The 19866-nt window shown below is 45.6% G+C and overlaps 1 protein-coding gene across 1 annotated transcript; it reads left to right on the plus strand.

Annotated features, from left to right (window-relative positions):
• The first annotated feature begins 1585 nt into the window (after window positions 1-1585).
• On the plus strand, window positions 1586-19153 carry ATG14 (autophagy related 14). Its single transcript, XM_027662578.1, has 10 exons — window positions 1586-1803; window positions 6815-6877; window positions 7013-7055; window positions 7477-7558; window positions 11667-11904; window positions 12664-12893; window positions 13544-13661; window positions 14806-14896; window positions 15022-15107; window positions 18085-19153. The coding sequence occupies exons 1-10, from the start codon at window positions 1586-1588 to the stop codon at window positions 18389-18391; spliced, it is 1476 nt and encodes a 491-aa protein (XP_027518379.1). The 3' UTR covers window positions 18392-19153.
• Window positions 19154-19866: the final 713 nt, after the last annotated feature.

Genomic DNA, 19866 nt, shown 5'->3' on the forward strand with positions numbered 1-19866 from the left:
GATGGAATTACACAATATGGGCTATGGCTCAATACAGAACAGGGTCTTCCTGGGTTTAGTTTCTCTGTCACACGTTTATTTCTGATTCGGTGAGGGTGTGATTGCACCTTCTGTATCTGTTCTTTGTCTCACAAGTGCTTTTATAACTATCTCTTTGCTTCTCCAGAAAAGAGTTTGAAAAACTTTGTGCACTTCCTCATGATAAACTGGTCTTAACTGTTATCAGTTTCTGGGTCACTGTTGAACTGTGGATTTCCACACTCAAATCTCTTTTAAACACAGCCTTACTTTTCTGTTTGCTTTCTAATGCTGGAGACTTTCCACAGCTCTGGGCTGGACTTCTATTTGCACTCTATTGTAACTTGAGTTACAATAATATTTTGTAAGTGAAAACAACCTGGTTTTATTGGAATTCTGGGAAAAAAAGATTCTGGCTTATCTAAGATGAGCCTTCTTCAAGAAATCACATTTTACTTAAGAGCTTGCCATGTGATTTCACTGGTAAAATTAGTGCTCTTTAAAAGCATGGATAAAGCCTTTTCACTGAAGTACTGATTAACTTAATGTTTGCTATGGTAACTCTTGTCTTCAAACCAACAATCTTTGTTCTGCTCTCCATAGTGCTGTTCCTGCTGGTGTTTGATAACACTTGGAAAGGGAAACAATACAGGCTTGGTAGGCTGGGAGTCGCTTTCCAAAAAAAAAAAAAAAAAAAAAAAAAACACACAAAAATACAACCAGGGCATGTTTTGTTGTTGGGGCTTTTTATTGGAAGGGGGATATTGCTTGAAGCTATTCTGGCTTGTGTGGACTATGTCACGTATATGTTCCTGCTGTTTCCTGCTATATACAGAAGGGAGAATGACTTCAACTGACACGGGGGGTGGTTAGACTAGGCTGGATATTAGGAAGAAATTCTTGGCTGTGAGGGTGGTGAGGCCCTGGCACAGGTTGCCCAGAGAAGCTGTGGCTGCCCAATCCTTGGAAGTGTCCAAGACCAGGTTGGACAGGGCTTGGAGCAACCTGGGATAGTGGGACGTGTCCCTGCCCAAGGCAGCGGGTGGAACGAGATGGTCTTTCAGGCCCCTTCCCACCCAACCTATTCCATGATATACGGATGGCAGAGTGGGCTCTCTGCCCCTACACACGAGCTGATCATATGTATTTAACTCCTCATTCTGGCTCCAGCAGTGGAGCTGGGCTGAGGAAACCTGTTCGTCTATCACTTTCTTTACGAGGCGCATCAGTATTTGCTACTTGTACAGGTGGGGTTTGATATTATTGTAAATAGAGGGGGACGGGCTTTCATCAGCATCCACGGTCCCCACAGCAGCGTCAGTGACCGGCTCTGGTGCAGATGACTGTGTGAAGCCCCGGCGACCAGAATACAACACACCGCCCGCTCTGGAAGCACGGCAGGGGTGGTTTTTATTCCTTCCGCAGAAGGAAAAGGGCGCAGTTTTATGCCTGAAACAGCGCTTTCCCCGCGGACCGCGTCCCGCCGCCCTCCCTCCCCCGCTCCCTCAGCGCCGCTTCCCACAATCCCCTGCCCGACAACAGGGCCCCACGTGACGCGCGGCCCATCATGGCGGCTCCCAGCGGCCGCCGGCCGCAGCCCGCGGGGCCGGGCGGGGGGAGCGGCCCCGGGGCCGGGGCTCTGCGGGGCGCCGACGAGGACGCCGAGGGGCTCTACGTGGCCGTGGAGCGGTGCCCGCTCTGCAACACCACGCGCCGCCGCCTCACCTGCGCCAAGTGCGTCCAGAGCGGCGACTTCGTCTTCTTCGACGGGCGCGACTCCGAGAGGTACCGGCGGCGCTGAGGGCGGCGGGACTCCCACCCCCTCTCCATCCCTTGCCCCCGGGTCGGGGGGGGGGGTCGGGTGGCCCTTGGGCTGCGCCTCCCCTGCTCCGATGGGGGGCCGGGTTGTCCCCCCGGGCCGGGGGAGGTAAATGGGATTCGGGGGACTCTGAGTGTGGGGTGAGGAGCGGCCCTGGGGCTGCCTGGTGGGGTCGGGCGGAGCGGGACCCTCGGCACGTTCCTCTTATTTCTATTAAAATAATAATAACTCTAATAATAGTTAACAATATCGCCCTGACTGTCACTTAGTCAGGTGTAGCTCTCAGCAGGTGTGCCCGTGTCGGTGTAGCCACAGAAGCTCCAAACAATTCAGGGCAAAGGAAGACCCGTGTATTAAGTTATTTTAAATGTGTTTTCTGTTTTCGGCAACTCGCCTTAAGCTGGCGGTTTTCAGCATCGTTAGGCAGAATCAGAAAGGTGTGTAAGAAAAAAATAAACATTTTCTTGTGTATATAAATAGTCCTAGTTGTGGCCCTCCTTTTAGGATTATAAAAAAACACTCTGCTTGAGTTAATCATGGGCTGTCCTGCCCCTCCTGGAGCACTGAGGATGAGTGCTATGGCCATAAACAAATTTTCTCATTGTATGACTCAGATGGCTCCTCCGTTGTTGTCGTTCACAGCGTGGCCATCCCAGATTCTTGAAAAGTCTCCCAGTGCCACGACTGGAATAGCTCTGAATTCTTGGCTGACACTTGTGTTCTTGGTCCTTCATTGGTAGCTTCATTAGCAGCTGTTGGGAGCGATTCCTGGAGCTATTTTGGGAAGGTGGTGAGGAGTGTGTGCTGTGGTGGTGCCCTCAATCCGAAGGCTTGTTGTATCCTGAGAAACAAGGGGACAGTGGTGCCTGTCTCCCACTAAAATCCGTGGGAATGGGTAAAGGATGTCAGCCAGTGTGAGTCAGCTTGGAAACCTGAGACCTTAGCCTGCCACTGGATGGGTTTTCTCTTTTTTATATATATAGAAACTGTGTTATAGAACCATAAGCTGTATTTAGTCTTTCCAGAATAGGTGGAAAACTTGTATCTATGTAAAACTGCTTGGGGTTGTCTGTAGCTTCCATGAAAAAATTGGATTTGGAGTTTGGAACATAAACCAAGGGGTTTTTTTTCCTGCCTCTTTTGTAGCTGTAAGATTCTGGCTAAACATCAGGTTTAATTATAGAAATCCAATTGTAGCCTTTGTTAGAGTTGAAACACTGTTGTTCTGTATCAACCAAGGTTTAAGAAGTCTCTACCCATCAGACAAATGAAGCCATAAAGAAGCAGCTTTAGCCAAAGTATGAGAAGCAACAGCTTGTTGGGAAAAGAAGACCCTTTTTATCTTCCTCATATCTTCTCACATGACACAGGATCAGCTTTTCTGTCTGACAGTTTTCGCTGCATCCTCCTGAGCTGCTTTCACTGCCCCATTTGTCTGTGGCTAGAAAAAATCTTCTGTATATTTATACTGTGTTTCCTAACTGCGGGAATTTGTCTCTTTATTTTTTCTGCCTTTATTCCTCCCTTCTGCCTGGACATCACAGTTCCATCCGTGGGGATCACTGCTCTTTTATTATCCCCTGGCCTCCCTACACTCTTGATTTCCCCAGGCTTTGTCTCTCCTCCTGCTCAGAACTTTCCACGAATGAACTGCAGAAGTGCAATTCACTAAAAATACCACGTTTATTTTGATGAATTAAAGAAAAAACTCACCTATATGAATAACACAGCGTGAACAACCCGAGTGTGCTTGATGGCAGGGGGACTGCTCAGTGTAGGCATGAAGCTCTGTAAACCTTGGGTTTCTTCTTGCATTTGGAAGATAATGGGGTTATTTTTTAAACTGTGCTTGAAATAGTCTGTCTGCTTTCTTTAATTAATATTTTGAATGACTGATGTAGGAGTGAGACACTTCTGAGGCCAGTTTGTCTTGTTTCCCCTCTGAATGTCTTAAATGTCTTGGGATGTGGCCACTGAAAGAGGGAGAGACATTTTTCATGGTGACCAAAGCCATGCAGGGACAGGTGCAGGGAACTGGCTGGGTCTGGGGTTGTGTTTACTGCCACCGATATTTATTTGTTTATTTTATGCCTTCTAGTAGTGCCTTGGTTAATTTTAGATCAGCTGGTGCTGGAGGAGGCTGACAAGAGTCATGGCAAGGGCTTTGCTGGGTGACCTGGTGTGAGAACTTCAGGATGTGGAAGTGTATGGGGGCATTTGGGCTTCCTATTTGTCTTTTTTAAGTGTAACAGATTGGGGAAAAATGGATCCTTCTCTTTCTAGTGAAAAGTAAAGAGAGGAAGTGTCACTCCTTGTATCCAACTGTGGTTTATTTTTAGAGTTTTCTTGCAGTAAGACAGATTATTTCACGTTCTAATTATTTCAGGTTTCGCTGGACTATTTTGTGTGTTAATTTTTTTTTTAAAAACTCTAGTAAAATTGAAGGTTTTCATCTGTCTGGCAAAAATCACACCCTCTTATCTGTGAGGGGGGAGAGACTGAGGAGCTGCTGAGATTAATTATTGAAGGAGAGCTACAATTAAGGATGAGTAGTCCAGAAGTCCTCCAGTAAAATAATTCTTCTTTTCATTACTGACATGTTGTCTGTTCCAAAAGCCAAGCTGGCATCCTGGTGGTGGTGGTGTCAGCTCAGAGACTCTTCTTCCTCCCAGGAGTGTCCCCCAGCCTGTCATAGGGATAAATTCTCAGAGTGTGTTTCACAGACCTACTGAATTGCTTTGCTTTATGTGTCTTCAGATGGCAAAAGCCAGAGACAATATGATTGTCTGAATTCTTTAGGCTGTGGGTTATGATTAGGAGCAGTGACTTCTCACAGCAAGGGAGTTTTATTATAGTGAATATGTACAGTAATGTTGCTGCCCTCAACTCCTTCAGCATTAATCAACTCCTATAGATTAGGAAATCTCTCCTTCTGGTTGCTTCTCCCTAATTATGAACACGTGGAAATAAGCCAGGTAACCCTAGAAAATCTCAGCTTAATGTGATAAGACTTGAGGAAAGAGAAGCATTTAATGGGTAATTTGAGATGTTCTCCCCTCTCGGTTTACATTTTATGGGAGTTCCTATAATAGCTCATCCGAAGTTTTGTTTCTGTGCCAAATGGAAAGGCTAAAGATATATAAAGAAAAATGAGTTTGCACGATGAGATGCAATTAAAATGGGAGCTATATAAAGAAATGGAAACGTTTCCTTAGGAGAAACCTGCTGAAGAAGTTGGTAGGAGCTGTTTGACATCACGTGGTGAGCTGTAACTTTTACAGGCTTTCACAAATACTTCTGTCTCCCCTCCACAGCAAGAACTTAATTCACTCCCAGGTTCTTGACAGTTCATTCAGCTTTTTGCTGATGTGGCGGACGTGAGTCGGGTAATTTTTGTTCAGTGCCCATTAATCCAGCTCTGAAAACAAGGATTGCCAAATTACCCCAGCGCTCCCTCGCTGTGGGACTGCTGAGCTCTGTGTTTCTGGGCCAAGGGGATTTTTTGGTTGCAGCCAAAGGTCGGGGTACAGTAGGTGTGCAGTGCCCTGTGGTAAACAGGAGGCTCTTAGAGTGCCTGTTGTCATTCCCACGATGACTCCTGGGGTGAGGACACACAGGAAGAACTGGGGTGAGCAGCCGGGCTCCAGTTGCACCACATTCCTCTGGCTCACGTGTGGCCTCTGGCTTTTATGCCAAGCACCTGCGTTTGGTTTTGGTTTGTTTTGGAAGGAAAACAGATATTTTTGCTTGACTACAGAAGCAGCAGCCAGTGGTTTTGTTGTTGTTCTAATGCTAATGTCATCTAGAAGGGTGATTACAATGCTGCTCTGAACCCAAAGGTAGCCACCAAGGTTTCAGATTTCAGCACTTGGAGGGGAAAAAGTGAAGCAATTTAAAGTTTCACCCAAAATCAAACCCACAGATGAGCAGAGAGGGAGGCCCAAGATGCCATCCTGTCAGGGCTTAGTGTGTTATTCTTTCTAAATAAAGATCCCTGGAATAAAGGACTTGTTGGGTTGTAGGTAAAATCATAGAATCATGGAATGGTTTGGGTTGGAAGGGACCTTAAAGATTATCTTGTTCCAACCCCCTGCCATGGGCAGGGACACCTTCCACTAGACCATGTTGCTCCAAGCCCCATGCAACCTGGCCTTGGACACTTCCAGGGATGGGGCAGCCACAAATGTTAGACCTCTCTTAGGATGAAATGGTCAATTCTACATAGAAGGAATTGTTTTTCGTACCTGGACTTAACCCAAGGTGCACTTTTGAGGTGCAGGTCAGGACAGTGCTGTAACACAAGCACAAGAAGACAAAGCACACTTGCTATTGCTTATGTTTAAATCTCTTGGCTCCCTATTTTGCTGTTTGCCCTGACCTTCACCTTTGTCACTTCTTGCTTTGTTGTAATTTCTCCATCTGCATTGTTCATATTTTCTTTAGATGTATTTCCCAAGACACTGTGGAACATGGAGGGGGGCAGAATGTGGCTGCTGCACGTTCAAAGGGTGAAAGCACAAGATGATGAATCCTAAAGAGATTCCTTTCTGATCAGTTCTTTGCAGTCCCCATACCTCAGACATCCAGTGAAACAGAGCTGAAAACAGCCATTTGGGCTATCTGAGATAGTACTCTAAAAACCTTTAGTGACTAGAGAAATTAATAGTACTAGGTTTTTCTCAGTACACAGAGTATTGACATTTCTAAGCTATAAATCTAGATATAGCAGTAATTTGCTTACAAGTTTGTTAATCCAACACTGATGTTTCCTCATCTTAGAGGTTCTGTTGCAATTCCAGTGAGACACATGCTCCAGAATTCTGCAAGAGTTTTATACATTTAGCCATGACTTCCCAAGATGAAGACAGATAGTTGAGGTTTGGAGAATCCCACAAGCTTCGGTCTTTTTATCTTTTCAGACAACTTACAAGTGTTGTATTGTGCAAAATATCAATAAAAGCATTTAATCTCTTCCAGGTTTTCAGACAAGAAAGAAAGGCTGATGCATCTTAAAACCAAACAGAGAGAATTCCAAAAACAGTAAGTCGAAGCTATTAAATGAATATAAAGTCTAAGAACTCTCATAAAAGCAAAACAGTCTCTCTAATGCACTGTTGCTGGAGACAGACCCAGTCCACATAGTCATAAAACTTTCAATCATGTTTTTTCCTCTAGTGTTTTGAAGGCCATGGAAGGGAAAGAGATAACTGATCAGCTGGTGAGTTGTTCCAAGTGTCCCACGGTTTTTAAACTCCCTGAATTCCTGGATCTCATAGTTTAAAGTTACAATTTACCTTGAGGGCATTGTGTTGCTTTCCCCAAAAGCCTGTTGTAAGCAAAACTGAAATTGGCTCTGCAAGCAGAGTGCTCCAAACTGTCAGGATTTTCATTTCTCCCTGGATATTTGTTCAATAACTAATTTTCCTGATTGACTTCATACTAAGCATTCGTTTTGTTTGTGCCATTCTTCTGTGCACAGAACACTATATGAAATATTTAGTTGTTTGATCCATTTAAGAGCATCCTGCTACTTGTGCACTAAAGCCTTTGTTGTTAATTATTAGTTGGTGTGTTTAAAGTCGTTTGTGCCCCAGAGTTGCTGAATGTTTGGTTGTTTGTTGTTTTTTTTTTTTTCCCAGAGATGGAAAATAATGTCTTGCAAGATGAGGATTGAGCAGCTGAAACAGACCATTTGCAAAGAAAATGATGAGATGACAAGACGTGAGTAATGCCCCTGCTTTTGTGAAGTGAAAAAACTCCCCGTGCCTTGGAGTGAAAAATCAATTGAGGTGAATTTGAGCATTAGGTTTTTGTTTGGTTTTTTTTTTTTTAAAAAAACGGTGAATTTCCAAACCATCACTCCTTAAATCAACTTGAAGGCAAATCGGTGAGTGGATTTTTAGCCTTTTCATGCCTGGGTTTTAATTAGCAAACAGCAGGCATTATTCAGCTGGATGGAGATCCTTTTGCAACAGCTTTAAAAGTAAATGCTTAGCAGCCTGTGACTTTTTGGCTGTGTCCCTGGAGATGGCTTTATTCAGTGTAGTGTTTCTGATCACTTCCTCTTGATAAAGAGGAGCAAACAGCTCTGCAGCTGTTACAGATTTTGTGAAACTGCTGAATTTTAACCCACACCTGTCTGAAAACCCAAAAATCCTACTTGAGCAAGAGTCACTGAAATACAGTGTAGGCTGGTGAGCTCCATTCAGAAACTCCTTAGATGTTTTACACTAAATTTGTAGGGTCAGTTTGCACCACTCCTTACAACCTGCATGCAAAAGAAGTAGAGGAAGCACATTCAGAAGAATGTTGGTGGAATCAGGGATATTTTTATGACTTGGAATTCAAGAGCAATACAGAGAGTGGAAGCAGAGGCATAACCTGAGAATAGTTATAAGGGAGTAGCACAGGCTTGCAGTGAAAAAGCTGAGATGCAAAATGATCTTCAGTTAATAAGGAGGATGGATACTATCAGTAGGAAATGTATAATAAGTAAAAGGTGAAGGAGTAGACAAGTCTGTTAATTAACTGGAATGAGAGCAAGTAGCAGTGCAGAGAAGTCTGGAGCATTTAGAGCCGTCTTTGCTTCATCTTTCCACAAAGAAAATGTGACCAGCTGCTTAGCCAGATTAAATTTTACATCATGAGAGGACTGCGGGCTAAGGAAAGGAAACAGACAGCTAAATATTATTTTGGTTGTGTCAGCAAGGCCTTATGGAAGTTAAGGAACAGGCTGAAGTAGTCTGGGGCACTTGGAAACACATGAGAGAGGATGTCCCAGGAAACAGAGTGAAAACAGTCCCTGTTTTCAAAGGATGGAGGAAGAAAGAAACATAAACTGATGACACAGTCATCCTGTTATAAACCTGTGGGCACTTTGCTGTTAACTGGAAGATAAGGTAGGTAAAAATAGGCATCACTTGGTTGTGAATAGGTCTGGAGATCAAGTGGTGTAGTGGAGGATGAGGCAGAAGCTGCACGTAACTTGGATTTGGGCACTACCTGAAACTGTCTCTTGAGCAAACAAAGACATTTGTTCTGTAATCCCTGCAAGCTTGGCACAAAAGGTTAGAAAAGCTGCCTTCAAAGAGTGGTGACACTGGTCAGACTGAGGAGATGAGGCAGGTGGAGCTCAGCAGGAGCCAGTTCTGGCCCAGTTCTGCTCAGTATATCCCATAATAGCTCACAGGGTAGAATAGAAGGTGGAGTGGAGGAAGCCAAGGTGGATGATGATATGACTTCTGCAGAGAACAGAATCAGGTTCAAAATAGTACAGATAAATGAGCAATATCATCTGAAAAGGACAAAGTTGAGTGCATGTTCTTTAGGAAAGAGAAGAACGAACCCAAAGTGGGGGATGCTGGTGAGATTTGGCAGGGGAGGATCTGGGGAATTGCAAATTTAAATAAAAATTAATCTCATGCTGCTCCAGAAAGGTTCAGTCCCATCCTGGGTTAACTAATGCAAGCGTTGTATTTAAGATGGAAGCAGTTGTCCAGCTGTGCCCAGCATTGGAAGTCTGCCTCAGTGGAAGTCTGGTGTCCAATCTGAGCAATTTAAGAAAGATACAGATCAACTGGAGAAAGTCTGGAAGAGAATATTGGGAATAAAACACAAGGAATGGCTAAGAAAATCGGTGTTTGGTTTAGAGAATGGGAAGGCCAAGAAAAACAAGGTTTTCAGTAGGTAGAAGATTATTATTTTGGAAATCCTGACTATTTTTTATCCTGGGAAGAAAGGAAAAGAGGAAATCAATGTGACTTTGAGGAACTTAGTCCCCTTTTCTCAAAGTGCAGCTCTGAAGGTGGCAGAACGTTTGCAACAACCAGGGAGTGGAGTTCCTCCTTTCTGCTCTTCTATGAAGTGTACTATCTGCAACTTTTGCAACTTCTCTTGATTCACAGTGAACTTGATTAGACTTAACCTACAAACTGAGCTAACTGTTGCCCAACTAACATGTATTAGCTCAGTTACACCAAAATTGCTCTTGCAGATAGACCTAAAATTAACTCTTGCCACGAGTAGCCAGTAGATCAGGAACCCAACTTGGTTCACTCTTGGGCCGTAGTAGAAAGTGTAAAAAAGTTGGTTTGCTTCTCTTGGATGTGGCATAGTTTAAATTTCCTGAAATAAGAACAACTTCTAGAACACTGGCCTCCTGCTTTTGGGGTCGACTCTCCTGGAGACCTCAGTAACTGGCACTTGTTAAAATAATGTTTTAAAATCTGTGTGTGTTTGCCTTCTGTCTGTGGAGAACAGTTCAAGGAGACAGGCTGGCAACCGCCTGGCAGAGCTCTCTGGGCAGAGATCAGTGTGCCTGGGCTTGCATTTATCAGCCAGAGCAGGCACATGGGACAGAGTGGTGTCCTGAAATACTCCTGGGGACAAGTTTTAATCACCTCATGAACTGGGTCACAAAGCAGAGGTGCTGTGCATGGAAAAGGACAGTTGTTTCTGCACTGGGACTTCCAAGGAGGAAACGTGTGTGCAGTGATCTCCCCTGCTCTCAAATAATTGCTGTTGGACCTTCAGGGAAGGGAGTTCACTCTGTGAAAAAGTAGCCTTTCAAGTACATGAATGTGAAAATTGAACAGGTGGATGTTTTCTTTCTCCTCTGTCTCTTATTCTTTATGCAAAGAGAGAGTTTGGGAATATGAATGCGAGCGTTAATTGATTTTTCTGTTGGCGTAGAGGAATGCTTAAAGGAATTGCTGCTGACACAAAGGGATTGTCAGAGAAAAGTTGGGTTTACTACTGCTTCTCTAACAGGGGTCACTTATTTTATGAACATGAGGAATATTAGTTCTTATCTGCATGAAGAAACTATTATCACCACCTTTAGTTTGGGACTTTGCGTCTCCCACGTATCAGATCTTCCTTCCTACCAGACACATCATGGATTGCAGCAGGTCAGATGACTGGAAATAATTTCCTGATGTTCAGAGAAAGCAGCCTCTGTGTCTGCAGGGTCAGGCACCCTTCAAACTCGGGTGAATTGAGAGTTATAGACATCTATTTGGAGAGTGTGTAAGAAATCTTTCCCTATGCTGCTGAAAGGTGACTAACTCTCTGTAGCACCACATGTTTGTGGAAGCATTGCTGCAGTCAGTTATTTTTGTAGCAGAATCAGCAGATCATAGAATCACTAAGGTTGCAAAAGATCTCTAAGATCATCAAGTCCAACCTTTGGTGCTTCAAGATGCTCTTGAAGGATATTTTTCCAAGCCTGATGCGTGGGAGTGAATCCGGGAGGTTGCAGCACTTCAGTACATGAGCACAGTTCTCATTTTGGGACTGGAAAGGGAGATAGCCAGTGTTCCCTGTGGAAACAAGGAGTCTGCACCCTTGGGATCCAAGTGCTTTAAGAGCACATCCATGAGTGTGAAGTTCAAATAAGACACTAACAGCAGCAGAGGTGCCAGAAATGGTGAATGAAGATGCTATCTGCACTTGATTTTGGCTGCAAGCAGGGCCTGGCTTTTTGGCCAGCACCGTGCAAACATGTACAGTCAGGCTATTTCTGTCAGGATGATTACCTCAGAGTTTAATTAAACTGGGAAATCTTGGCTTTTCTGCTCCAAATCCAAAAATAGCTGGGTAGAAGATAGGGAAAGAATAATCCCAGTTGCAGTCTCTTTGGAGACCTTCAGAGAAGATTAAAAAAAAGTTGTGCCACCGAGCAGCTGGAAGATGTTAATAGTTTAGCAGGGTTTTTCTGTTTTAGTCTGCTATAGGTCTTGTTTCCCATAAATATTAATAAGGCTTTGTCTCAAGCTTTACCACAAGCTCCTTTTCCAAGGATAACATCTGCTGCTGCTGCTCCCAACAGACACGGAGGGGCTGCTGAGGATCAAGGAGGAGAACCAGAAGCATTATCGCCGGGCTCAGCGGCACCAGGAGAAGAAGGAGAAGATCCAGAGGCACAACCGCAGGCTGGGGGACCTGGTGGAGAAGAAAACCTACGACCTGAAAACCCAGTACGAGCACCTGGCAAACCTGCGCAGGACACACATCCTGGAGCTCACCTCGGTCATCTTCCCCATTGAAGAAGTGAAGACAAGCATGAGGTAGGGAAGGCTGATCCTTTTGGGCTTGTTTGGCTCAGCTTTAGACACCCAGAAGTGAGTCGTGTCTGTCCAAGGTAGAGGCTCAGGCTCCCTTAGCATGGGGGGGGGGGAGGAGGTGTGTTCCCCAAAGATAGGGGTCCAGCATAGCAGGATCTGGAGGTACTTCCATCTCCCTACTGAATGATCTGAGCTATGTGTCCAGTGTTAAACTTCCTTAAAATATGGATTCACATCGCTGGAAGTGTCCAAGGCCAGGTTGGACAGGGCTTGGAGCAACCTGGTCTAGTGGAAGGTGGCCCTGCCTATGGCAGTTGGGGTGGAACAAGATGAGCCTTAAGGTCCCTTCTGACCCAGGCTATTCTGTGATTTTACAAAAATAAGTAATTAAAAACCTCAAAATGAAGGGAAGTAGTTTTATTAATAAGGAGTTTTGCAGGACTGCTTCTTACAAGCATTTTGCCCTTGATGATTGGAGCAACCTGGTCTAGTGGAAGGTGTCCCTGCCCATGGCAGGGCATTGGAACTGGGTGGTCTTTAAGGTCCCTTCCAACCCGAACCATTCTGTGACTTTACAAAACCAAGCAATCAAAAACCCCAGAACAAAGCAAAGTAGTTTCGGGAATAAGAAGTTCGGCAGGAGCGTTTTCCAGGCGTTCTGCCCTCGGTGAAGTCTGACTCGGTGCCTGCTGAACGCGTATTTGATCGTATTTTTTTTTTTTAAATCTTTCTTAACCACCCCCTCTCTCCGTTGCCCTGCAGAGACCCCGCGGACGTGTCGTCCGAGAGCGACAATGCCATGACCTCAAGCACTGTGAGCAAGCTCGCGGAAGCCCGGAGGACCACGTACCTCTCCGGGAGGTGGGTGTGTGACGACCACAACGGGGACACCAGCATCAGCATCACAGGGCCCTGGATCACCCTCCCCAACAACGGGGACTACTCAGCCTACTACAACTGGGTGGAAGAGAAGAAGACCACACAAGGACCCGGTAAGGAGCGAGGCCTGCTTTTTTAGGCACCTGGGATGCTCCGGAAGCCTTGGATGCCAGCGGAAGGCGCTGAGGAGCAGTTGGCAGGTCCATTTGTTCTCACCCAAATTCTGAGCTGGATATAAACACCAGTATGGGGATTATAGTGGGCAGGTTCCCTGCCCAGTTGGAACTGGGTGATCTTTAAGGTCCCTGTGGCTGCCCCATCCCTGGAAGTGTCCAAGGCCAGGTTGGATGTGGCTTGGAGCAACCTGGGATAATGGAAGATGTCCCTGCCCATGGCAGGGGGTGAAACGAGATGAGCTTTAGGGTCCCTCCCAACCCAAAGCATTCTGTGATTTTATGACTAGTCTGCTTAAACCCTCTTCTGCAGGAAATGCTCACTGGGACACACAGCACAATGTAATAGAGAAATAAAGTTAATTATTCACAGTTTTGACATGGTTCACATGCCGTCATCTTAACAGGAATTCCAAGAATTACTATTTTCTTCCAACTTCTGACAGATTTCACTGTAAATGATTGCTAGATTCAGGCTGTTCTCCATACTTACAACTGACATTTTCCAGGGTAGACTTCAGTAACACATTAACACACCCACCGAGGCTTCATTTAAAACCAGACTTTCATGTTGTTTTTATTTCTTTTAGATATGGAGCATAATAACCCTGCTCATACCATCAGTGCTGCATTGTGCTATGCAACTCAGCTTGTTAACACTTTGTCTCTCATACTTGATGTAAACCTTCCCAAGAAGCTCTGCAACAGGCAAGTAAACACAGGAGGTGAATCAGTGGCCAGTTTGGGCTGATCCTAAATTAGTTTGGTTTGGGGAACGAAGTCATGAACTGGAACAGATTTTATGGTAACATTGATGGCTTGTGAATTTTTGGGCTGTTTGAGGAAAGCAACAGTAGGATTTTAGACCACAGTTAACAGACCTTCCTTTTTTACCTCCTGAGAGGGTAGAGCAGCCATCACAGTTGGAAATAACACCTTTCTCATTGGTGTGTTCAGCATCATGAAATTAGAAATGAAATATGACAAGTCCATGAATAGCACTTTTCATTTTTTTGGACCCCCCCCCTGTGCTTCACAAAATCCCAGCCCAATTCAGCAGCTCTTGAATAGCTCTGCTACATTCTGTGCTGTAAAGCAAGGCCTTATAATATGCCAGGACTGTAATTCCCTTTGGGATAAAACACCTGTGGGGAACATTCCTGGCTGCCATAACAGGGGAATGCGTTACACAAACCCCGTTTGGGATGAAAAGCACTGTTAAGTTTTTGATGTCTGTGTGGAGCAGATGGATTTGTACAGGAGCACTGAAGGAGCTGTACACCTGATCAGTCTTCTAGGGGTCTCAAATACGCTGCTGAAATTCTTTTTAAGTGTTTCAGATAGTGGGTTTTGAAGTGAGGGCACAAAAATTGTGTAGGGGTTTCAGCTTTTCCTTCCACCCTGTGACAGGAGGTTAGAACTGGATGATTTTGAATGTCCCTTCCAACCCAAACCATTCTGTAGTTCTGTGATTTTATTTGGGTCATCAGCCTTCACAGAAGGGAAAGGTTGGGAACAGGAAATGATGCAGGATTTAAAAGGAGACCTGAAACAGTTTGGCCACAGTGGATCTTTGGGTTTCATACAGTTTACACCACCTGTCCTGTGGAAACCGGTGAGAGCAGGGCAAGCAGTGCTTGTTGATAAAATGCTACCAGTCTTGCCAGGTGAAAAATTAATCTCCTGAGCACTCTAAAACTGGCTGTACACTCTAAACAAGAGCTCACTGCGAGGATGTTTACTCCAGGGTTTGTTAGGAAGCCAGGGCACGGAATGCTGATGTCTCCAGCAAGTGTATTTTCACAGCATTTTGCTTTCTGTGTCTTTATGTGTGTGTGTGGTGTTTTAACAGCGAATTCTGTGGAGAGAATCTCAGCAGACACAGGTTCACACGGGCAGTGAAGAAGCTGAATGCTAATATCCTTCACCTTTGCTTCTCTCAGGTAGGGGAAATGCACATTTGGATTTTTTTAAATAGCTTTTAAAATACCAACTGTGCCTGCTGGTTTCCTCCAGGAACTGATCATGTGTTTTCCCTTTTTTTTTTTTTCTTCCTTCCCCTTGGCAGCATGTAAATTTAGATCTGCTGCACCCACTGCACACCCTCAGGAACCTTATGTACCTGGTCAGCCCAGACACCGAGAACTTGGGCAGGTAAGGAAAGCAAAATCTCAAATCCCTTGTGGCTGAATCCCTTCTGAATTTATGCCTTTGCCTTGTTACTTGTGAGGGAAGTTCTCTTCTGCCGTACTTGTAGAGCACAGAATTCAGGGTATTTACAGGAGGAGACAAGAGAGAACAGGGAAAGGGGATCCTGAGTAGGAAATCAGATTCCAGAGACGTGTGTTTGCTGTGTCTCAGCGTATGGCAGGCCCAGCTGGAGGCTTGGTAGCTGATGATGGAATTATTTCCCCCATGCCCAGAAGCAGGAACTCCTTCCCTCCAGGGAACAGCAGCACATATGCCAGGCAGCCTTGCCATGCTCCAAATGTGACCCTGCCCACGCCTTGCCAACATGTGAATACCTGAGAGCACCCAGCAGTGTAAACCCTGACAAACGTCCTAGGCAGACCTTTCCCAAAATACTCCCAGTCAGTGAACTCCCTAGACCAAAGTTGACACTTCAAATGATATTAATTTATATGTAAATTAAGATTAAAGACAACTCTTCTGTTAACTCAGTACGTGACAAAAAGAACATCAGTTCCTGGCTTTGCACACACCAGGTTTAATCATCTTTTTTTTTTTTTGAACTTAAATATAAGGAAGCAAACAACATTGATTTCCCATTGGGATAATCCAGCCACAAGTCACTTGTTTCTGAGACAGTCTGCAAATATTTGTTTGATGTGACTAATGCTTTATTCCCCCCTTAAACGTACTGTTCTGAAATCTCCTTTTCCACTTTGTTCTCCTGTATGGATCTAGTTTTATTCAAAAACCTGCAGTGCCACTAAGAGGAACTGCCTCTTCCCACTTACCTTGTGTTCTCTGGATATATCCTTACTAATACAGCTTGGTTTGGAAAAAAAAAAAATCTGTGCTTGCTGCTGCTTGCCTGAAAACAGGGAGAGTGCAGGAAATACCCAGAGGATGGAGAACTGTGTCCTGGAAAGCAGCTACTGTAAAAGGTCCAGGGGTCACAGTGGGTACCTGTGCAGGTGTTACAGAGCTCCAGGTGCATCCATTGGGTCCAGATAGTAAAAGAAGGGGTCACAGGAGAGTTGGATAAAATGTCTCCCAGACTGCGGAATGGCTTTAGAGACACCATTGGGAGCAAAGGGTATGAGCTGGTTGAAATGAGGCACATGTGCTTAAAACACAGATTAATTACCCACAAGAATGAAGGTGGGGATTCTGCTTCCTTCTGTCGTCCTCCCAAGGCTGGATGAGTTTCTGGAGTGGATGCTGTCACCAGGCAGGAGTCACTGGGCTCAGGACAGGGAGAACGGGTGGAACATAGTGGCCTTTGTTATAGAGGAGGTCACCTGAGATGATCTAATGGTCCCTTCTGGCCTCAAACTTGATGACTCTCCTCTCATGTTGCCTTGTTAAGCAAAACACTTTTCCAGGAGGCAGCACTCCCATTCCTTCCTGGATTATGAAAGGGGAGTGTTTGCCTTTAATTTCTAAACTGGCTGCAAAGTTTGCAACAACCAGCTCTCTCTATTTTCCTTTAGATACCTAAGCATTTAGTTGCCTGATAATCTCCTCTGTACACTACTGTTTTCATATACATATAATTCTGCCAAACTTTAATTGTCTGGATTAAAATTTTCCATGCTAAATCGCTGCTTCAGGCTCCTTCTCCCACTAAGGCTGGAGAAACACTTTTGCCTGTGTTACAACAGTTACTGTATTTTATCGTTGGAGTTGGTGATCTTGGGTGTCTTTTCCAACCTAAATGATTCCATGATTCCGTGAAATTCTTGCTCATGTTTCACTGAGCAGCTTTGGAATGAATTCTGGCAAGGATGCTGCTCGCTGTGGGGAATGTGCCTTTCTCTGCTTCTGTGAAACCCTGACAGTCTCTGACCGTGGGCTACAGGCCTCTGAAAGTGCCTGCTTTGGCTCAGTAAAGGTTAATTCAGATTTGGGCTGGAGTACAGGCAGCCCGATGGAGTGGGATGCAATCGCTTCTCCCACCAGGCAGTGGCAGCAGGGAACAGTCACAGTGCAGGTGAGTTTAGCCAGGACTCCTGGAGATCCATCCCATTGCCCCTGCTCAAAGCAGAGCCAGGTTCTCTCATATGAAGAAAGGCTGCAGGAGCTGGGCCTGCTCAGCCTCAAGAGATGACTGAGAGTGGACCTCATCCATGTCCATCAGTATCAGAAGGGAGAGAGCCAAGAGGGTGGATGAGACTCTGCTCTGTGGTGCCAAGCAATAGGACAAGACACAATGAGCAGAAACTGATGCACAGGAAGTTCCACCTGAATATGAAGAAGAATTTTCCTGTGTAGGTGACTGAGCATTGGAATAGATTATCTAGAGAGGGTGTGGAGTCTCCCCTGCTGGAGATATTCAGATACCATTTGGACAGAATCCTGTGCCATGTGCTCTGGGATGACCCTTCCTGAGCAGGGAAGTGGGACCAGATGACCCACTGTGCTCCCTTCCAGCCTGAACCATTCTGTGATTGTGTGGTGGTGTTTGGAGTGTCTCCAGTGCAGACCCCACAGCCTCTATGGGCAGCTGTTCCAGTGTTTGACCAGTCTCATAGTGAAAAAGGTGTCGAGGTGTTGCTCAGGGTGAGGTGAGAAGTCTCCACTAGTGAGTTGTGCCAGGTCTCCTAAGTTAGAGAGATAGAGCTGAGCCATCTCACCTGGCCAGGGCTACTGTTGGAAGTGAAAGCTGTTCCACATCAAGCTGAGATTCCCACCAGTGGAGCTCTGAGTTATCATCACTAGTGTGTGTTCCACTATCCCTGCCAAAGCAGAATGGCTCCTGCTCCATGGTCTGGAACCCTGTCACTTCCTTGGCCAAGTGTTTTTGTTTCACCACTGTCCTAACACAGCTCCGCAACCAGTGAGTTTCTCCGCCAGCTGATAAAGACCAGGGGTGTTTGATCTCTCTGCTGGACCTGTGACAGAGCTGTGGCGTTCCTAGGGCTCACTGTGTCCGTGTTCACAGGTCTGGGCCTTTCGAAATCAGCGCTGATCTCGAGGACTCCATGGAGTTCGTGGATCCCAGCGCCGCCGGCGAGACGGACGAGAGCGGCGACGAGCACGTGAGCGACGAGGAGACGGACCTGGGCACAGACTGGGAGAACCTGCCGAGCCCCAGGTTCTGCGACATCCCCTCGCAGCAGGTGGAGATGCTGCAGAGCCAGAGCACCCAGGTGTCCCAGCCCATCGCCAGCAGCAGCGCCGGAGGGATGATCTCGTCGGCCGCTGCCTCGGTGACCTCGTGGTTCAAGGCCTACACCGGGCACCGCTAACCAGGGACAAAGGGTCACAGGAGCTGTGGAAGGAACCCCTCCCCAACAGTGCTGTAGGAAACCTTACATATTCAGTTAAGTAGTGCCTGGAACAAAGAAAAGGTCAAGGACTTTTGTTTTGTAAACCGAAAAAAAAAAAAAAAAAGAACACCTTTTTATTTACCCAAGGTGACTGTGACGGACCCGTTTTGTAAATTAGCTCCTGACGGATTCTCTGAGGGCACTTCGTGTCTTGGTTCTGCCTGCATTGAATATCGAAGGACCCAGCGACCTCCAGCTCTACTTTCTGAAGAAGACACACGTTTTGGAGCATTTGGATCGGGATGGGCGCAGAGGAGGCTGCTCAGGGCGCGGTCTGGACAGTGGTGCAAATGCAGTTCCCACTTTCTTAACTCTTTACAGGGTTTTCCTTTGTGTGTGTGTTTTAAATCTGTCTTGCATAATGCAGAAATGCGTATTTCTAAATTTTTTTCATTCAGGACATGAAAATTATGCATTTTTAACATGTTTTCTAATCTCTGTTGCCATATTTTTAATACAAAGAATCAGCATGGGCAGGGAATTCACACAGCAAGTTGCTCTTGTTTTAGATTTTGGTTGTGAATCTTTTACCCAGTTTTGCCATAGAAAAACTGGCTTGTTTCATGCTGTTTCCACTGGTAGGTGTTCTAGAAGTTTCGTGTTGTGCTGTCCAAGGCACACAGGCTCTTTACTCTTAATATCATACACCAAAGAAACACTGGACGTTCTCTGCTAGACCCACATTCGATGCTGATCCAGGATTGTGTTGTTGCAATAATATCCATCCGTTCCAACACCGTCTTGCCACTTCTCAGCATTAGAAAAGCCTCATTTCAAGCCAGTTTGGTGAAGTCACACGCTCTCCACACTACATGTGTTTTTAACCCTGTTCTACTTTATGTTTATAGTGGGGTTGTTTTTTTTTTTTGTTTTTTTGTTTACTGAATGCCAAGAAGTTTGATTTCATTTCCCTGGCGCAGCTGGCTGGTGAAACCACGGGAGGTGGGATAAGCCGACAGGTGAGTTGGTGGACAGGTGCTCCTCCCCTTCCTCTGCCTTGTGGGATGGAGCACTCATGGACAGGGCTGCTCAGCGAGACTCCCAGTGTGCAGTTTACATTTAGGATTGGGACGTTTTCTCCACAGGGTCAACCAAGGTAAGAGCATCATCCCCTCCCTGCACGAGGGAGGGTTTCTGCCACTCTGCCCCGTACCCCACATGGGGGGTTCCAACTGAGTCTCCCCCCCCTCCCCATCCCTTGTATGGCAGCTCTTTCTCTTTGGCCTTGGGGTTGGACATCTGTTGTCAGTAGTTAATTTTTCTTTCTTTTTTTTTTTTTTTTTTTGAACCAAAGACCCTTAACTCCACACTAGCAACACAGACATGTTGTTAGAGGACAACACCCTCGCTCCTGCCACTCTTTTGGTCTAATAGCTGGGTTGGTTTGAAGAGAA

Source organism: Corapipo altera, unplaced genomic scaffold (assembly GCF_003945725.1).
Source record: "Corapipo altera isolate COAL_440 unplaced genomic scaffold, ASM394572v1 169, whole genome shotgun sequence".
NCBI classification, from domain to species: Eukaryota; Metazoa; Chordata; class Aves; order Passeriformes; family Pipridae; genus Corapipo; species Corapipo altera.